This window comes from Lipotes vexillifer, unplaced genomic scaffold (genome assembly GCF_000442215.2).
Source record: "Lipotes vexillifer unplaced genomic scaffold, Lipotes_vexillifer_v1.1 scaffold38, whole genome shotgun sequence".
NCBI lineage: Eukaryota > Metazoa > Chordata > Mammalia > Artiodactyla > Lipotidae > Lipotes > Lipotes vexillifer.
In genome coordinates, this window is record NW_006791464.1 from 2,612,904 (window position 1) to 2,634,948 (window position 22,045).

At 35.3% G+C, this 22,045-nt stretch overlaps 1 protein-coding gene across 3 annotated transcripts in view; it reads right to left on the reverse strand.

Annotated features, from left to right (window-relative positions):
* The window catches only part of DACH2 (dachshund family transcription factor 2), a 629,817-nt gene that overhangs the window by 27,242 nt on the left and 580,530 nt on the right, over positions 1-22,045 (reverse strand). For all 3 annotated transcript variants that reach the window (XM_007464443.1, XM_007464441.1, XM_007464442.1), the window contains 2 exons: positions 5,096-5,244; positions 4,823-4,970 (listed from right to left, as the gene is read on the reverse strand). In XM_007464443.1, coding sequence (XP_007464505.1) covers positions 4,823-4,970; positions 5,096-5,244 — 297 coding nt within the window. The remainder of the gene's footprint in view (positions 1-4,822; positions 4,971-5,095; positions 5,245-22,045) is intronic.

Sequence of the window (22,045 nt, forward strand, 5' to 3'; positions counted from 1 at the left end):
TCTCTAGAAGAGATCAATAGCAGAAGAATTGAGGCAGAAGAACAGGTAAGTGACCTGTAAGATAAACTATTGGAAATAACTACTGTAGAGCAGAACAAAGAGAAAAGGACGGAAAGAATTGAAGACAGTCTCAAAGACATCTGGGACAATGTTACATGCACCAACATTTGAATTACATGGGTCCCAGAAGAAGAAGAGAAAAAGAAAGGGACTGAGAAAATATTTGAAGAGATTATAGATGAAAACTTCCCTAATATGGGAAGGAAATAGTCAATAAAGTCCAAGAAGCACAGAGAGTCTCATACAGCATAAATCCTAGGAGAAACATGCCAAGAAGCATATTAATCAACCTATCAAAAATTAAATACAAGGAAAAAAGATTAAAAGCAGTAAGGGAAAAACAACAAATAACATACAAGGGAATGTCCACAAGGTTAAGAGCTGATCTTTCATCAGAAAGTCTGCAAGCCAAAAGGGAGCGGAAACACATATTTAAAGTGATGAATGGGAAAAACCTACAACCAAGGTTACTCTACCCAGCAAGTATCATATTCAGATTTGACAGAGAAATTAAAACATTTATAGACAAGCAAAAGCTAACCTTACACCTAAATCAATTAGAGAACGACCAAAAAAAACAAAACAAAAAAACCAAAGTTAGAAGAAGGAAAGAAATCAAAAAGATCAGATCAGAAATAAATGAAAAAGAAATGAAGGAAACAAGATCAAAGATCAATAAAACTAAAAGCTGGTTCTTTGAGAAGACAAAAAATATTGATAAACCATTAGTCAGACTCATCAGGAAAAAAGGGAGAAGACTCAAATCAATAGAATTAGAAATGGTAAAGGAGAAGCAACAACTGACATTGCAGAAATACAAAGGATCATGAGAGATTACTATAAGCAACTATATGCCAATAAAATGGACAACCTCGAAGAAGTGGACACATTCTTACAAAAGCACAACCTTCCGAGACTGAACATGGAAGAAATTGAAAATATAAACAGACTTATCACAAGCACTGAAATTGAGACTGTGCTAAAAATCTTCCAACAAACAAAAGCCCAGGACCAGAAGGCTTCACAGGCGAATTCTATCAAACATTTAGAGAAGAGCTAACACCTATCCTTCTCAAACTCTTCCAAATATAGCAGAGGGAAGAAAACTCACAAACTCATTCTATGAGGCCACCATCACCCTGATACCAAAACCAGACAAAGATGTCACAAAGAAAGAAAACTACAGGCCAATATCACTGATGAATATAGATGAAAAAATCCTTAACAAAATACTAGCAAATAGAATCCAACAGCACATTAAAAGGATCATACACCATGATCAAGGGGGTGTTTATCCCAGGAATGCAAGGATTCATCAATATATGCACATTAATCAATGTGATTGATTGTAACAAATTGAAGGATAAAAACCACATGATCATCTCAATAGATGCAGAAAAAGCTTTCAACAAAATCCAGCACCCTTTTATGATAAAAACCCTCCAGAAAGTAGGCATGGAGGGAATTTACCTCAACGTAATAATGGCCATAGTTGACAAACCCACAGCCAACATCGTTCTAAATGGTGAAAAACTGAAACTATTCCCACTAAGATCAGGAACAAGACAAGGTTTCCCACTCTCACCACTGTTATTCAACATACTTTTTGAAGTTTTAGTAACAGCAATCATAGAAGAAACAGAGATGAAAGGAATCCAAATTGGAAAATAAGTAAAACTGTCACTGCTTGCAGATGATATGATATTATACATAGAGAATCTTAAAGAGGCTACCTGAAAACTACTAGAGGTAATCAGTGAATTTAGTAAAGTAGCAGGATACAAAATTAATGCACAGATATCTCTTGCATTCCTATACACTAATGATGAAAAATCTGAAAGAGAAATTAAGGAAACACTCCCATTTAATACTGCAACAAAAAGAATAAAATACCTAGAAATAAAGCTACCTAAGGAGATGAAAACCTGTATGAGGAAAACTATAAGAGACTTATGCAAGAAATTAAAGATGATACAAACTGATAGAGAGATATACCATTTTCTTGTATTGGAAGAATCAACATTGTGAAAATGACTCTACTACCCAAAGTAATCTACAGATTCAATGCAATCCCTGTCAAGCTACTAATGGCATTTTTAAAAACTAGAACGAAAAAATTCACAATCTGTATGGAAACACAAAAGACGCTGAATAGCGAAAGCAATCTTGAGAAAAAAAATGGTGCTGGAGTAATCAGGCTCCTTGACTTCAGACTATACTACAAAGCTACAGTAATCAAGACATTATGGTACTGGCTCAAAAACAGAAATATAGACCAATGGAACAAGATAGAAAGCCCAGACATAAATCCACGCACATATGGTCACCTTATTTTTGATAAAGGAGGCAAAATATACAATGGAGAAAAGAGAACCTCTTCAATAAGTTGTCCTGGGAAAACTGGACAGCTACATGTAAAAGAATGAAATTAGAACACTCCCTAACACTGTACGCAAAAAGAAACTCAAAATGATTGAAGACCTAAATGCAAGGCCAGACACTGTAAAACTCTTAGGGGAAAACATAGGCAGAACACTCTATGACATAAATCACAGAAAGATCCTTTTTGACCCACCCCCTAGAGAGACAAAAATAAAAACAAAAATAAAGAAATTGGACCTCACAAAACTTCCAAGCTTTTTCACAGCAAAGGAAACCATAAACAAGATGAAAAGACAACCCTCAGAATGGAGAAAATATTTGAAAAAGATGCAACTGACAAAGGATTAATCTCCAAAATTTACAAGCAGCTCATGCAGCTCAATATCAGAAAAACAAACAACCCAATCCAAAAATGGGCAGAAGACCTAAATAGACATTTCTCCAAAGATATACAGATTTCCAACAAACACAGGAAAGGATGTTCAGCATCACTAATCATTAGAGAAATGCAAATCAAAACTATAATGAGGTATCACCTCACACCAATAAGAATGGCCATCATCAAAAAATCTACAAAAAATAAGTGCTGGAGAGGGTGCGAAGAAAAGGGAACCCTCTTGCATTGTTGGTGGGAATGTAAATTGATATAGCCACTATGGAGAACAGTATGGAAGTTTCTTTTTTTTTTTTTTTTTTTTTTTTTCTTGCGTTATGCGGGCCTCTCACTGTTGTGGCCTCTCCCATTTGCGGAGCACAGGCTCCGGACGCGCAGGCTCAGCGGCCATGGCTCACGGGCCCCGCCGCTCCGCGGCATGTGGGATCTTCCCGACACGGGGCACGAACCCGCGTCTCCTGCATCGGCAGGCGGACTCTCAAGCACTGCGCCACCAGGGAAGCCCTGGAAGTTTCTTAAAATACTAAAAATAGAATTACCATACCACCCAGCAATCCCACTACTGGGCATATACCCTGAGAAAACCATAATTTAAAAAGAATCATGTACCACTATGTTCATTGCAGTTCTATTTACAATAGCCAGGACATGGAAGCAACTTAAGTGTCCATTGACAGATGAGTGGATAAAGAAGGTGTGGCACATATATACAATGGAATATTACTCTGCCATAAAAAGAAACAAAATTGAGTTATTTGTAGTGAGGCGGATGGACCTAGAGTCTGTCATACAGAGTGAAGTAAGTCAGAAAGAGAAAAACAAATACCATATGCTAACACATATATATGGAGTCTAAAAAAAAAACGTTCTGAAGAACCTAGGTGCAGGACTGGAATACAGACACAGACGTAGAGAATGGACTTGAGGACACAGAGAGGGGGAAGTGTAAGCTGGGACGAAGTGAGAGAGTGGCACTGACATATATACTACCAAAAGTAAAATAGGTAGCTAGTGGGAAGAAGCTGCATAGCACAAGGAAATCAGCTTGGTGCTTTGTGACCACCTAGAGGGGTGGGATAGGGAGGGTGGTAGGAAGATGCAAGAGGGAGGAGATATGGGGATATATGCATATGTATAGCTTATTCACTTTGTTATAAACATAAACTAAACACCATCATTAAGCAATTATTCTAAAAGAAAGATGTTAAAAAAAGAAAATGGCCTTTATAATTTACCCTCTACTTTTGTTATGCATTATTCCCCAACATTCACTTCATAAAACTCAAAGTCATGGTATTAATACACTGTATATATTTGACCATGTTTGAGGCTTCTTGCCTCCATGCCTATGTTCATTGTTCTAGAATGATCGGATCACTCATTTACTCTCAGGCTTTTCTTGCCTTACTGATTCTTCAAGACTCAGGTTCAAGTGTCAGCATCAGAAAACCTTCTTTGACCATCAATTCCCCACACCACAAAGCTGAGCTTACTACCCCCTCTCTATATAAACATATATAATGTACATCATTGTTCTTTCCACTTTGTCTTATAATTAGCTGGTTGTTTGTGCTAGTCTTCTGAAATGTAAATCTTTTCAAGGACAGGGACTGAGTTTTATCTTCTAACACCAGAATCTAACATTGTTCTTGGCAAAGAGTAAGCATTTAATACATAAGAAATTGTTCGAATATATATATATATATATATATATATATATATATACAGGAGTATTTTGTGAAATTTTGAGAGAACTAAGAATATTCATGTTTCCAGAAATGAAGTGTAGATCTTGCTTATTATGTTTAATTACAAAGAGAAATAGTGTAAACATCTTACCTTGTGGATTGCACACAGTATTTGATTCTTAGCTTGTCATTTGTTTTCAGCAGTTCCTGGCTATCCCTGAGAACATTTCTATTACTACTAAAAATATCTCCAACACGATCTTACCTTATTCACTTATATTGAACTTGTTAAACTTACTTCTGCTTTGAAGCTCAACTGCGAGTTGTCTTTCAAGGTTTTCTCTAATTTCTCTCTCTCTATAGAGCTCCATTCGCAGTTCCTTTTTTTCTTGTTGAGTCTGCTTCTCTTGGATGTGAGCATTATCCAAAGCCACTTTCAGTAGACCCTGTCAAAATACAGCAAATGACATGCAGTTAATCTTATCTGTTTTAATTTCTCAAATACGAAATAATTTATGTAGGTGCTAATGTCTTGTATTACATTTATTTTGTTTATAGAAATATTGTTGACCTGAATGTTGGTCAACAGAGTCTCCACAGAGGACAGACTATCAGCAAAAATGATTGGTCCAGGGAATCCAGGAGACAATGCCTGCCCAGGAATCAGTTGGATCTTGTCCAGGGGTGACTTCATCATTGGAATTTGAACGGGTACCTCTTCTGCAAGAAACAAAATTAATATCAGAAGGTTCATAAACTAACAGCTCAACATGTTCACTATGTTTCCTTTATCTCTATAAAAATTTTGTTTCTAAAGCTAAATGATGGAAAACTCATAACTGGAATTCATACCTATTTCCCAGCTGCCTCTCATTTCTCAAAATAAATGTTTCAGTAAAGAATCAGTGAAAATGAACCAACATTTACTGCTAATTGTCATAAAATTTGGAGAAACAAATTTGACATGCTTATTAATATCTATAAATTAATCAGATCACTTCCTGGTAAAACACTAATTGCTTTTTAGTTTTTCTCTTTACATCTATCTATCTATATCTATCATCTCCATATTTTAACACCTTTATTGAAGTATAATTTACATATAATAAAACTCATCTATTTTAATTATGTACATCGATGAGTTTTAGTAAATTTACAGAATCGTACAACCATTACCAAAAAACTATTTTAGAACACCTCAATCACCCCCAAAATATCCCTCATGCCCATTTACAATTAATCTCCTTTCCCATTCCCAGCTCCTGGCAACCACTAATCTACTGTTTGTCTCTATGGGATTGCCTTTTCTGGTTATTAACATAAATAGAATCATATCGTAAGTGATCTCTTGTGTTTGTCTTCTTTCAATTAGCATAATGTTTTTGAGGTTCATCCATGTTGTGGCATGTATCAGTGTTTCTTTTTCCTTTTTATTGCTGAAAAGTTTTCTATTGCATGGATACATGACTGTCTGTTTAATCATTCATTAGTTTGGCATCTGGGTTGTTTCCAGTGTTACCTTTTATTTTGAAGAATATTTCGTATGAAAAAAATAACCATCTATGTGTAAAATGACAGTGTATATTATCTCCCCTTATATTTTTATATTAACTTCTCCCACACACTAATTACTTTCTTGAGATTCCCTCTTAGCTTCATATGAAGAGACACCAATAGAATTTTTGTCTAATAAGATATCTCAGATTTGTTTTACACAGATACATCTAATTACAAAAGGAATCTCCTCTTACTTTGAGAAGCTAACTACTTGGCTATATACTTGAATTCTGGTTGAAAATCTTTGTGAGATGTATGAACCAGATAACAAAGTTTCCTCTGCAATTAGGAATTGGGGCCTTTTTGATATATGTAAAGATAAACTGCTACAGAGATAATCTTGGAATGTAGCCAAACAAACCCTGGCATTCTTAAATGGCTTCAATAGCAGTGCACAATGAGTTGATCACAGCACCTCAAACAAAATTACTCTACTCACCAGTAACTGAGCACAAGCAATGTTTGAAAATATGTATCTCTCTGGTCATAAAAATTTTCAGTGACCCCATATATTTTGAGACTCATTCAGGAAAAATTTAGGCTTGAATCTAGACCTAACCAATTTTCACATGGTTTGAAAACAAAAATCTAGCTATTGGTCTGGTCTTTGTAGGGATAGGAATATGGATTTGTCATACAGTTAGAACTCATTTTTCAATTGCAAGCAGCCTATATGTTTAGTGAGCAGAGTCTTGAACCCTATTGATTTCACAGTCATCATGGTTTGCTGTGGGATTTCTTGTGTGGGAAGCTGTGGCATACAATTGCTGGAACTTCTGTGGGATTACTTAATGGGATAGCATTATCTCTGAATAAAATACTCTTGATATAGATCACCTTTACAGTTTCTAATTTTCTAAAACCTATAGGGATAAAAATGTTAATGATTATTTTAGCGAATCAACAGTTTCACATTATTTGAATACAAAATGTATTTGCTTATCAGTTTTAAAGAATTCAACAGTATGCAAAAAATATGCTGCTAATTTTCTTTTAGCACAGGAAACTATAATGAACATATTCCCAGGAATTGTTTTTTAGTAAAACTTACAAATAATATTTTGATCATAAATGCAACTTGCTTGTAAAATTAACCCTAACCTCTTATAGAACATGTCTTCCTTCCTTCCTTCCTTCCTTCCTTCCTTCCTTCCTCCCTTCCTTCCTTCCTCCCTCCCTCCCTCCTTCCTTCCCTTCCTTCTTTGTCAGTAGTAGTTTTGGAAGAGGCAAAGTATTCCAGAGGGAATGAGCACATGTTCTGTGATCTATTTCAAGTGCAAGGTTTGAACATTGGAAATATCTCATTAAAAATATAAGTTCTAAAATATGTCTTAGGCAGCAGCTCTAATGTCTCTAAGGGATATTTCTCAACAGCAATATTTTGCTTTATTTGTGTTACTTGAAGTCTGTATTTAGCTAGTATTTTGTCTTCTGCACATGAGTGCATTAAGTGGATATGTAGAATGACTTCATTATGATCTATCAATATTAATAATAATTGAGGAGGTTCAACATCTTTATATTGATGTTTATAAATCTTAAAGATGAATTTATGTAGCCTGGAAGATCTATTTTTACAAAATAAACCACCACAAAGTTAGAACATTGACTTCTTGCTGATTCTGAGATAATATAATGATTCTCTTGAATAAATATTTTGCATCATGGGAGACTTCTTAAAATTATGGATTCTTTGTCATGTATTACTCTACACACACATGTAACCTCAGTGATCAGGGTATTCTACAAACAAAATACCTGAAAATGAAAGCAATATGTTAGGTATGCATAAAATAAAATTAGAACTACATTAAAATCATCAGAAGTCTTCTATTTGGAGATGAAAGAAATGTCATTAAATTGGCTGAAAGTAAGATTACTATTGGCTATGAAGACAGGCTGTATGGTCTATGGTTTGTAATGTTGCTATATAGAAGACAAGTTTCAAAATCGTATTAGTCTTCTTTAAAGAGATAGACACAGCTGAATTAGGTGCTGCTTGCTGCAGTGAGGATCAAATGCAAGAAGAATCATATTTCAACAGACCTAGTCAACACCAGGCAAATAAATAGAAATATAAGAGGTATGCAGGCAATGATTCATTTTGATAATCTGGCCCAAGAGAGACACATAGAGACAGCACACAGATCTAAGCTTCTACCAAAAGACAAATAGGACACAGAGGGTGGGAATTGGGATGACAGTGTAGCAGAGGTCACATCGATTTTCAGCAGCAGTTTTCACACGGATGAGATAACCCTGGACTGTATTTGGCCCATTGTTCATATCTTACCTGTCCCACAAGCAATAAATTTCCTAGTCCTAGAAAAGGGCAGTAAAGAAGAAGATTTCTACTTATGACTTCTTACGATTAAGCTTCTGTGCAAACCAAACATGCTTTTCCAGACCAAGGTCACATTGCATGTTAAGGTCCATAATAGCCAAAAACTAGTCGAAGTGTATTACGTTTGGTGTATATGAGTGGAAACTGTCAAACCATTCATCTTTTTTTTTTTTCTGATTTAAATCACATGCTACAAAAATGAATGATAAATGCATTAGAAATGTATTTCAATCTTGTAATAAGTTTTCACATCTGAATGGCATCTACATTTTCCTCAGAGTTTGAATAGATGCACTGTTATGTAGGTATTTACTAGGTAGGATTGAGAAATCCTAATTGGCAATGAAATAAAATATAAGCAAGTACTAGAAATATAGATTGTCAGTGAAATAAGAGCATCTCTTTGTAATCCAGGGAGAAAGGGTTTTGATGGAGCATTTTGATTTAAAAGGCTAGTGTTCAAAATGTATATATTAAAATCTTTATCAACACATATGAAGCAATGGTATAACCTAAAAGATAAAGAGAGGACAACTGCTATCTAGCTGAGGGTATGAGCAACCTCTTAATTTATTGAAGCAAATTTGAGACTGCTTTTATTGAACTTGTTTGTTAAACCTGCCATACTTTGTAATAGCACTTAGAAATCCATTTAGAGAACAAGCTTTTAATTTTAATTTCTTACCTAGGGCCCAGATGAATAGATACAAAAGTTGACAAGTGTATTTGTAGAAAAAAAAAAAAAAAAGATAAACCATATGGTAAATGCTCAGGATGGAAAAGTCCCCCTAAAAATTAAAGTCAAGGATGCTGGAATTTTTCTGTATGACTTTAGTGCTTGTTTTCCCACCTTTACATTGGGTTAAGTCTTTCCTCTTTCCCATGGGCTTTGAGGATTGTGATACAGGAATGGAAATTGAACACAGCAGACTCACTCAGCAGTGGAAAGATAAAGCCACCTACCAGGTCATCAGTTTTCATTCTTTAACAAATTATATTTCATTATTTGATTTAAGAGCTTACCCCTAAATAAAGCTGGCCCAGGGGACTCTCCTTTGTTGGTGTCATTAGTATTACATTCAGCACAAGCAAGACACCTGCTTCCCTCTTCCAAAATGAGGAACAATAACAACAACAAAATGACCAACTGCTGTGAAATTATGTGACCTGCATGAATATGAGGAAGTGTTCATGGTCTGAGTTGAACAAGGACTCAAGTGTTGCCATCATCAAATTTGGAAAAGAAAAACTAGATCTCCAAATTGGCTAAATGTATTAAATCAGAACATCTCAGAGCCTTTAAAATGCTAATTCTAAATATTAGCATATGTCACATGTTAAATTAGATAGCTGAGAGCATAGTGACAAAGAATATAAGATGTTGGAGCCTGATTGCCTATGTTTGTAACCCTGCTCTATGATTTGCTAGCCCCTGGAAAAATTCCTTAATCTTTCTGTGCCTCAATTTACTCATCTGTAAAATTAGGATAGTAATAATAATACCTATCTTATAGGGTTGTTATAAAGATTAATAAGCTAAAATTTGTAAAGTTACTCAAAGTAACTGTAATATAAATGTTTGTTAAATAAATTGCTAATTGAAAATCCCCAGGAGTGGAAAAGAACATAGTAACACATTTGACCACCTAAGCATCCACTAACACCTCATGAAAGACATGTTGGAAATATCTTCTTCTAGGTAATAACTGGATGAGCCTGGCTTCACCCTAAATTAAGCTAATGTTACTGTCTCAGTTATAAAATGTCTGAGGAGTCTTCCTAAGTCAAGGTCAGTAGTTCTCAACTGCGGGAAATTTTGCTGCCCAGAGGATATTTGGCAGCGGCTGCAGACATTTTTGACTGTCAAAACTGAGGAGGCAGGGGTGTGTGCATCTAATGGTAGAGGCCAGTGATGCCCTGCCCTCTGTCTCCATCCCCACCAAAGAATTATCTGGCCCAAACGTCAATACTGGTTGAGAACTGCTGTTTCAAAATTACATAGGAAAATCTCAATGAATGAACAGTTCACTAGATCTCCCTTTCTGTACTAAACTTCTTCTAGAGAGTTAATATGCTTAATAAGACAATAAGATCAAATCAATGATGTAGAACTAACACAGTACTTTACAAGGTATGTTTTAGAGTTCTTGTGCATTTAATTTCAGGTTCCTGACTTCAGTTCTTAGCTCAAATATCACCTTATTAGTGAAACTTACACCAAACATTATTTAACACTGCAGCCTGCACCCTTATTTCCATCCCCTTAACATGCATTTTTCTATAAAATTTATCACCATTTAATATACAATTTAACTTATTTATTCACTATTTTTTTACATTTCATTTTACTACAATATACTCTCCATGAAAGTGGGGACTTTTCCTGTTTTTTATTTCCCATTGTTATCTTCTCGGCATTTAGAATAGTAACTGTCTAGGGTCTACAACAATTGTAATGATTTTAGATACGTACCAATAATCTTAAAGCGTGAGGTAAGATTCCTGATTATCAGACTGATTCCATTTTTTTCTTTTTATTCCATAAAGGTAAAATTATATAAATACATGAATATATAATTTTAAGTTTTTACAAGTATGTGGTGAAAGCAAGGAAGAAAGAGGGGATCGAGGTAAAGAGTTTCTTATCAACTCTTAGCCTTTCCAATAAAATAAATGATTACTATAGTCTACAGATATTGTGATAAACTGAAATATTACAATTTTGAAAAATAGTTCATATAGTTATTAAAGGATGACTATTGTATATTTATTTAACCTGTCTGCATATCATAGTCCTTTGAGAACTAAAGATAGTAAAAGTATAAATCTTTCTGGTCCATACACATACTTTCTTATCATCTTTGAGATGATGTATTATTGCATCAAAGATAAAGCAAACTTGACTGAATTTTTTGAAGTACATCTGTATTTTCTAGAGCTTAGAAATAGAAAATGGCTGGGGACTTGGAATAGAAAGAAGTTTCATACAGAGACTAGAATTTCATCTAAAAACTGCAAGACAGAAAAGAATTTCTAATATAAACAACCAAACAGCACCAGAGGCATGTACAAGTCCCTTCTCCAGAAAACAAGCCTGGCTACCTCTGTGAAAAAGGCTGCAGAGAGAAGAACATTAAATGAGTGAAAAGTTAGTATGTAAGAGTTAACATTAGAAATTGGCAAACAGGAGGCAGGAGTGGGCATAGAGGTAAAGTGGGAAGGAAGCTGATGTTTTAAAGAGATGTGTTTAGGAAAAATGGGGGAGTGCACATATTCCATCAATCAGCTTACCCTTCTAGAGGACAATGTTTCATTGCCCTGGTTTATCTGTAAAATGGTCTCATGGTTCTAATATAAACCCGCTTTTACCCTTACTAGGGGTTCAGTCATCTAGCTAACTGCAGAGGCTGTAAAGCAGATTTTTCATTTTGCTTCCCGGCTGGGAAATGTGCAATCCTTTCCATCAACCAGGGAAGAAAGCTCTCTCCTTAATCTGGCACAAATCCGGAAGAGAAATTTACTGCTCTGACCTGGCAGTTCAGGTGCTAACTTTAAAATCACTAATTTTTTTTTGACTTAACATATCTGAGTAAAGTGGATCAGTAGAAGGTACAAGGGAGCAAGTTATTCATCAAGTACCTTAACATCAGTGGTTCTTAAACTTTATCATACATCAGAGTGTCCTGAAGGTCTTTAAAAAATCGTTCCCAACTTCCAAAGTTTCTGATTCAGTAGGTCTAAGATAGGGCCTAGCAACTGGAATTCCTAAGTGCCCAGTTGATGTTTCGTGTTCCTGGTGTGGGGACCACAGTTTGAGAAACCACTGAGCTATATAAAAGCAAATTTTGCTACATTTAAAGATGACTAATATTGCTTCCTATTACAGTACCTTTTAAAAATAGTTGTCTTTGCCATTTTAAGAAATTTCAAAATGTTACCTAATTTTAAGTACGTATTTTCACAGCTTCAAAAAATTGCATAGGGCTTCCCTGGTGGCACAGTGGTTGAGGGTCCGCCTGCCGACGCAGGGGACACGGGTTCGTCGCCGGTCCGGGAGTATCCCACATGCTGTGGAGCGGCTGGGCCCCTGAGCCACGGCCGCTGAGCCTGCGCGTCCGGAGCCTGTGCTCCACAATGGGAGAGGCCACAGTGGTGAGAGGGCCGCATACCACAAAAAAAAAAAAAAAAAAAAAAAAAAAAAAAAAAAAAATACAAAAAGAAATTGCATAAAATTAGAGATACATCAACTAGCCTGTTCTACAGACCTAGAGATTCTGAAAACCAATTTACATTGCACTGAAAAAAAATGTATAATGGAACCTATTTGCAACATAGAATCAGGAAACAAAACAGTAAAAAAAGATTAGTGAGTCTATACAGGTAAAAGCAAAATACTTTTCCAAGAATGAATTTAACATAAGCAACTGTTCAGTAAGCAGTTCTATGGATTAATCCTTGAGTACTATTTCCTTGTATCCATGAAAGATGGAAAGTGGGTGTTTTGGTAGGGTTAAGATTAAAAATTAAAGATGATTTAAAATCAGAATGACACTGTCATGGAGAACTTGGCAAGAACAGTCTATATAACAGTTTATAATTTGTCACCTCCTATAAACTCTGTAATGAGGAATATGTAGATAATTATACAGGTTTGACATTTATATTTATATGCTCACTAATAACTCTGCAATTATACCTGCTTATAGTCTGAATATTTATATTTTTGATGTTTCCACAGTACCAATGATATAAAATTGAGAACATCCTTTTATTAATTAATTATCTCTCTCTTCTCTTCTGTCTCTGTCAGACACACAAACATGCATGCACACACATTGGTGAGAATATATACTGATTTTTCTGTTTCAGCTAGGAAATAAAAAATTGAGGCACTGAGGCATCATATTTTTATAATAGAAAAAAATTAAGAGTTTTTCTAATAGTTGAGTTTTGGAATCATAATGACTACACTATTGTAAACCTAGCCAGTTCAAAATGACACTGATCATTTAATTTAATTATTTTACAAAACTGAATTTTCTTTAAAATAAATGTTAATTATTAGACCAAAGCACTGCAATTTTCAGTTTTCATTTTCTGTGTAATGTCGGCATTAAGACCATCAAAACTGTTGCTTCTCCTTTGGAAACCTCTGAAGTTTTATCAAAGAAGCAGGTGTCTATTAATAATGTTCAATTCAACAACCTTCACCAAATGCACAATGCTATTTTTAGATATTGTCTATTGCTACGAGTGCCTATACCATCTGGTGAACAAGATTTTTGGTAAAATAATAATAATAAAATAATTCATAAGGTATAACCAAGGGAACAGGGAGGGGTAAACTTCATCACTAGAACAAATTAGTGTGCCATTTTCTTTTTTTTTTTTTTTTTGCGGTATGCAGGCCTCTCACTGCTGTGGCCTCTCCCATTGCGGAGCACAGGCTCCGGACGCTCAGGCTCAGCGACCATGGCTCACGGGCCCAGCCGCTCCGCGGCGTGTGGCATCTTCCCGGACCGGGGCACGAACCCGTGTCCCCTGAATCGGCAGGCGGACTCTCAACCACTGCTCCACCAGGGAAGCCCTTCTTTCGTGCTTTAACATTGCCTCTTCCTCATCTACATTTCTAGTTAGGCTGTGGAGCTTGTTTCAATTTTACTCTCTTCTATTTCAATATTCACATCTAACTTAGTGACTTTTATCAGAAACAATTACTTGAGTAAATTGTGCCTGGTATTGTGGTGTAAATTATGAGTTCACAGATTTGTAAATTGAAGAGTGTTGTAGTGATTTCCTTAATAATTATATTAGAAATTTCAATCAATTGGAAAGTTTTCACAAATGTATCATTCACAGTAACTTCAATAGTTACTGAAAGGTTAATCACCAGATACACCCAGTTTCTTTTTTTTTTTTTTTTTTTTTGGTTTCGTTTTGGATTTAATGAGTCAATGCTTTATTTTACAATGAGTGTTTACAACCAAACCTAAATGTGCGTAGGGTCTTGAACTTCCCCCCACCCCTCCCCCGGACCAATTATTTCCTATTTGTTCCCAGAAAAATTCCAAGGCCAGATTTTGTTATAGCAACCAGAGGCAAATATCAAGACAGTAATGAAGAGCAAACTTGGGGAAAGGCTTTCCCTCCAATGTGGCTTGAGTTTTTGTAGGGGATCCATCATCTGTGTGAAGCTGTAAAAGGCGTCCCCTGCATCGGCAGGCGGACTCTCAACCACTGCGCCACCAGGGAAGCCCCCAGTTTCTTATTTTAACTTTTTTTTTGGACTAAAATGTATGATTCTGCTGCTCTACTTAAAACACAATGAACATGACTGAATCTCTCTGTGTCTTCGAATATTACACCTCTAAACTTCAATGTCCCTATTTGTAGAATAGGAAGAACTACTTCAGAGTGTTTGTGGGAGTTTTAAATGAGAAAACAAACGTGGAAGCACCTAACACTGTACTTAGCATATAGTAGGCCCTTAGTAAAAATTGGCTAAATCTGAAACTATGCTAGCCTTCTAAATATGGAATGCTTAAGAAAAATGATTGAACTAAATGTACACTGACTCACCCATGAAATTTCTTTTTCTTTAAATTTCTTATGGTAAATTGATTGAAAGATTTAGTTAATGTAGCAACCATTAATTAAGATTTTGTAGCATTTTATTTTGTATTCCTAATAACCAGACAAAAACAAACTTGCAGTTTTGTAACTAAAATCTCTCAGATTAGTTCCAAGGTAGTTGGAAGACTTTAGATTCACATAATTTGAGTCATATTTTTTTCCCTTAAGCTTAATTGAGGCTACATTTTTATTCTGGTGGAGAATTGAAAGTTTAAAATAAGTGTGCTTTATAACAAAAAAAGAAAAAAAAAACAGGAAAAATCTATCTTAAATATTCCTGCCAAATTCAGCCTTATTTTATTAACATTGAAATTCCTTCACCTACTATCTGTTACAAATATTTATGGATCCATATGGAATGGCAGATGTTGAAGCTGAAACACAGCAGGTATTTTTCACTTTCACTAATAACCCTGGTACTTGAGGATTTTTTTCATCTTCTATCATAAGAGCTCTAGTCTGAATAAAAAAATCCAAAAAGTTCACTGAACATAATATTTAGAATTATTATAAGACTATGTCTATGCTGAAACTGGGTCTATGCAGACAAAATAGAGTTTGATGTTTTTAATAGCCTGCAAAAAAATATATATATATATACGTTTATTATATATATTCAAAGCGTGAAACAAAGCGAATAATTGTTTGGGTGATCAAAATTACTATAATACTGCACAAACTGATCGTAACTTTTCAGGTAATTTCTCAGCTCTCAACTTCCAGTGACAGTTTAGGTCCCTCTGATTTTCTCCTTTTTCTTTCCTTATCTTATCCCAACCTTATACATACTCATAACACTCATAATCAATGATATATCAATGATATTTCTTTTGAGGAAAAATTATATTTTTAAGATTCACTTTGCACAAAGCCCAACAAAAACAAACAGTTAATATTAAATGCAGTTCTCTAACATTTTCTATTTCTATGAATGTTTAAAATATTATGAACTCAGAGGAATCATGTAGTGAGAATAAACAGAAAAAAAAAAGAAATTAAGAAATAATACCTAATATCTTGCATTATGAATGTGTTGTAATCAGACTTGAATATATTGCCCAAACTTTCTGTTCTAGATTCCAATTCTATGAAATTGTTTTCTTTTATGATTCACTTATTTGGATAAAGTGCTTTAAAGAGCAACATTATAACATTCGATTCCAATGAAATTATATCCATTTTAGTACCATATATTAGCCATTTCTGCATTTGACCTGCACATGTCTTCATATTTGCTTTGGATGGTTTTAAGGATCATGGCTGCATCCCCTGAGCAGCTGTATTCATCCGGTTCCTTCAGAGATTGTCATTTTCCTAATCTGAATTGATCACTAGGGAAAATCATTTTGCTCACTGCCTCTGGGTCCATTGTCACCTCCCAGCCATTATTCAGTTCCCACTTGGCATTTTTCCAGTGTGAAAATACCATATTTTTATACAATATTGAAATCACTTTCTACTTTTGGTTACTGACAATGGATTCCATCCTACCTTCAGTTAAAACACCTGTATTAACAGATAGTGAAATGTGCTATATTTAGCCTGTGATTGTCAAGAAAAATCTGTATTACAGTTTCTTGGGAGAATGTACTAATAACCCAAGTAACCATCAAATCTAATTTAACACTGTGAGAAAATCTGATGTTTTAAGAAAAACTTTCAGAGGGTAAAGGCAATACAATATGTTATTCAAGTGTAGACATTAATGTATATTTATTGCTTACAACATCCCATGAGATACTTTCTTATCTGGATACTTATAATATGTGTTACCTTTCCCATTTGCCTAGAAAGTGGGCTCTACAGTTAGCAAAATTCTATTAACAGCACCTCATAGTTTTTTAAACTTTGTAAGCCCTTCCAAACATTTAAAGTATATAGAGGCTGAATTTTCAGGTCCCAGATAATATTTATTATTTACTTTTCAATGAAATAAAACATTTTATAAAGGATAATTCTGCTATTATGTCTTTCCCTGCTTAGACTTCTTAAATAGCATATCCCATGCCATCCTCTGAAGCCAAGAAATAAAGACAGACAGTAGTAGTATTTCCACAGATGTAAAATACCTCTAATAAAATAGAGATATAAGACAGGAACAAATTACTCAGGTCCACTATAATAAAAGACATGTCTTAAAACTGTATTACACCAATGATACTGACATTCCCATTAGTATGTTGCATATACCCTTTCAAAGCTGTATACCCTTTTCAAATGACATGGCCTTTTTGTAATACTGTTTGTGTCCAAGCAGGTACAACGCTTGTAGAGAATGTATCTAGGGAGCCATAAAACTGTTAGAAAATATATTTCTCCATGACATCTTAGTACTTTGAAAAATTCTATCAGAGGGAAAAATGTTTTGCTGTAAATATCTTAAAAACCTTATAAAGACAATGGCTTCCCAAAGCACTTGTTTAAATAATTTTAAGAGCTAGAATAGAATAGGTCTTCTTATACACTACAGCTCAAACTATTTATAATTTCCTTGATTTTTCACAACTCTTGTTCATTAATTTAAAAAGATTTTAAGTGCATTGCAATATGTATGCTAATATGATAATGAATAATCTGGCTGCCAATTTGCAATATTACAATACATTTACCAAAACGAAGGCAAAAAATGCATTTTCCTTCAGCATAGCTTTTATTATTTCTGCATGAGGTATTGTTTGATGACTATAATTTAGCAAAGAAAAATGACATTTTACATACTCAATGTGCTGTGTATTTTTGTAAAGTTTAAATGAGTCAAAGTAGGGAAAAATGACCTATGCATTCTTCATGGTAGTATACTTAGAGTTTAACTTAGAAGCAAAGACAGTCAAGTCCTAAATTCTGGATTTGGGGAATTGAATTTTGGAATATATGTTTTTGTTTTTATGTTTTTTCATTTTTTAAGAAAACCTTATGAATTATTTAAAAATTAAGTTCTTCACTGTTACATGTTGCCTCTGTTCAGGCCTCATAGATTTCATTTCCATATTTGTGAAGAGGAAATGTTAAGTGTATGTGTGTATGCGTATGTGTGTGTGTATTCTCCCCTAACATTCAAGACACGTAAAAGGAGGGGAAGGAGATCAAAATGGTTCAGTAACAGGATGTGGAACTCACTTTCCCCCACAAACACATCACACATATATCTACAAGTGGAACACTTCTCAATGAAAACTAACTGGAAACTGGGGGAAGGACTCCTGTACAAGAAAGGCTGAAAGAAAGATACACACATGATAAGGTAGGAAGCGAAGAGAAGTGATCAGGTTGGAACCTGTGTCCTAGGGAGGGGATTGAGAGGGAAAGGGAGATTATGCAAGTGGATATCCTCCCTGGGGAGTGAGCAGTTCAAGTCACATACTGGGCACCCCAGTTCTGGGGTCGACACAGGAAAGATGGCTCCCTTGGCTGGTTGGAAGAACAGTCCTGGTGAGAGTAACAGGAGGGCTGTGGAAAGCTTAAACTCTGCTTGTGAGGAGCACACACACATATGCTTGCTCACGAATCAGGGCAGAGAGGGCAGACTAAAACTGCACAGGTGGCTGACTGGTTTCCTGTGACCGTAGCAGCATACACCCTAGCCTGAGCCACGAGAGAGCTCTAACCATGCTTACTTCACTCCACACTGGAGCAAGGGCTGCCTGACCAAGGAAAGAGCTCAGCTGTGAAACAGAACTGGCTAAGATCCAAAGTTGTGTCTGAGCAGGGTGAGAGCAGCCATTATTGGTACTTATAAGGGAGTACATTGGTAGCAGCCCTGACATATATTTGTGGCTGAACTTCCACAGCCTGTGACCTGACACATGCTGAGAGCCCACACAGACCCTGCCTGCCCTGCAGTGCAGTTCCACACCAGAGCAGAGGCAGCAGAGGCCAAGGAGAGAGACTTGCTGTGAGGGACAAAGGGGACTCAGACCCAAAAAGGCATCTAGTGTGGCAGGGCAGCCATTGCTGGTGCTTACACAGGCAGTGCATCAGAAATAGCCCTGACCTCTGTCTGTGGCTTGACTGCCATAGGCCATGCACAATGAGATGCCCAGAACACACATGAACATCTCTTGCTCTTGCACTTCTCCCCTCAGGGTCAAGGGTGCCAGGGATGAGAAGGGAGAGAGAACACACTTGAGGTCAACAGAGTCAGCTCAGACCCGAATCTCAGGGCTTCAGATCCAGCAACTTGAGACCTGACTCTGCACCTGATAGGGCAGTGAAGCCACTTAGTAGAGGGGCAGCCCCAGCTCATGCCTGGCTCTGGCCCTAGTCCCTCCATCTCCAGCTTCACCTCTTACCAAGGTAATAGCTTCCAGGACACCCTGGGGGAAAGACATGACTGAAGTTCATGTTGTATCCAGCTCTCCCACTAAAGCTACTGGGCACAAGCAGACAGTATAAGGACACCCCTTCAAGACCTCATCAGGGTATCTGTTTTACTTAATTTCATAAAGACAGAGAAAGTTAAGCAAAATGAGATAATAGAGTAATTGGTTTCAACTGAAAGAGCAAGAAAACAACCCTGAAAAAACAAAAAATGAAACAGAAATAAACAATTTACCAGGTAAATAATCCTAGGCACTAGTAATAAGAATGCTAACTGAATTAGAGAAAAGAATAGATAAACACAGTAGGAATTTAAATAAGGAACTAGAAAATACAGAAAGAAAACAGTCAGAACTGAAAAATGAAATAACTAAAATGGGAAACACACTAGAAGGAATTAATAGCAGACTAGGTGATACACAAGAACATATAAGTGATCTGGAAGATAGAATAATGGAAATCATCCAAAGGGAACAGCAAAAAGGAAAAAAAGTTAAGCTGAGAACAGTATAAGAAATCTTGGAATAACACCAAGCATACTAATATTCTGTTTCCCCAGAAGGAGAAGAGAGAAAGAAGGGCATTGAAAATATATTTGATAAAATTATGGCTGAAAATTTCCCATACCCAAAGAAGGAAAGAGATATCCAGCTACAGGAAGCATAGGAATTTCCAAACAAGATAAATCCAAAGAGACCCATGTCACAATTAAAATGGCAAAAGTGACAGAGAGAATTCTAAAGGCAGCAAAAGAAAGGCAAAGAGTCATACACAAAGGAATTCCCATAAGGCTATCAGCTGATTTTCTGCAGAAACTTTGCAAGCCAGTAGGAAGTGGCATGATATATTTAAAGTGCTGAAAGGGAAAACCCTGCAAGCTAGAATATTTTACCCAGAAAGATTTTCATTTAGGATAGGAGAGACAAGGAACTTCTCAGACAAGCAAAAACTAAAAGAGCTCATCAATGTTACCTACCATAAAAGAAATGTTAAAGGTGTTCCCTAAAGAAAAAAAAAAAGAAAAGGCTATAGCAGAAAGTAAAAATAAATAGGAAAGTAAAAGTGCCACTATAAAAAGGAAAATATATGGTAAAGGCTGAGGATCAAAAATTTAAAGAAGCTAGTGTGAAAATTAAAAGTCAAAATATTGTAAAATTAACTATGAGTACAATAATCAGTAAAGGGTTAAACATGATGATGTAAAATATGACATCAAATCACAAACTGTGGGGGAGAGGAGTAAAAATCATTGATCTTTAAAAATGTGTTTGAACTTAAAGGATTATCTTCTTAAAACAGGTAGATACAGTTATAGATCAACATATATGAACCCCATGGTACTCAACATATACACAAATAGTAGAGAGAAAGGAACACTAGGATACCACTAAAGAAAATCATCAAAACACAAGAGAAGAAACAAAAAGAAAAAGAAAAGAACAGAGAAGAACTAGAAAAACAATGGGAAAACAAGTAATAAAATGGCAATACGTATATACCTATCAATAATTACTTTAAATGTCAACAGAATAATCAAAAGACATAGCATAGCTTATTGGATAAATAAAAGTCCCATCTCTATGCTTCTTAAAAGAGACTCTCTTCAGAGCTAAAGACACACACATTGAAAGTGACATGATGAAAAAAGGTATCTCATGCAAACAGAAAGACAAGAAAGCAGGGATGATGGTACTGATATCAGAAAAAAATAGACTTTAAAACAAAATCTATAATAAAAGATAAAGAAGAATATTATATAATGATAAAGGGATGAACATAAGAAGAGGATATTATACCCATTAATATATATGCACCCAATACAGGAGCACCTAAATATATAAAGCAAATACTAACAGATATAAAGGGAAAATTTACAATAAAACAATAATAATAGGAGATTTTAACACCCAACTTACATCAATGGACAGATCATCCAGACAGAAAATCAATAAGGCAACAGTCTTAAATGCAACAATAGACCAGTTGAACTTAATGTATATCTACAGGACGTTACATACAAAAACAGCAAAATACACATTCTTTTCAAGTGCACAAGGAACATTCTCCAGGATAGACTACATGCTAGGCCACAAAAAAGTCTCAACAAATTTAAGAATTAGAAGATATATCAAGCATTTTTCCGACCACAACAGTATAAAACTAGGAATCAATTACAGAAAGAAAAATGGGAAAATCACAAACATGTGGAGACTAAAGAACATGCTACATAAAAATACAATGGTTCAATGAAGAAATAAAAGAGGAAATCAGAAAGTACTTCAAGAATGAAATGCAAATGAATACACGAATTTTAAAAATCTATGGGACACATCAAAAGCAGTTCTAACAGGGAAGTTTATAGCCATACAGGCTTACTTAAGAAACAAGAAAAATCTCAAATGAGCAACCTAACCTATCACCTAAAGGAATTAGGAAAAGAAGAACAAAGCCCAAAGTCAGCAGAAGGAAGGAAATAATAAAGATTGGAGAGGAAATAAATAAAATACTAAAGACAGGAGAGGAAATAAATAAATAAAATAAAATAGAGATAAAAAATGATAGAAAAGATCAATGATGCCAAGTGCTTGTTTTATTTGGAAAGATAAACGAAATTGATAAACCTTTAGCCAGGCTCATCACAAAAAAAAAAAAAAAAAAAAAAAAAAACCC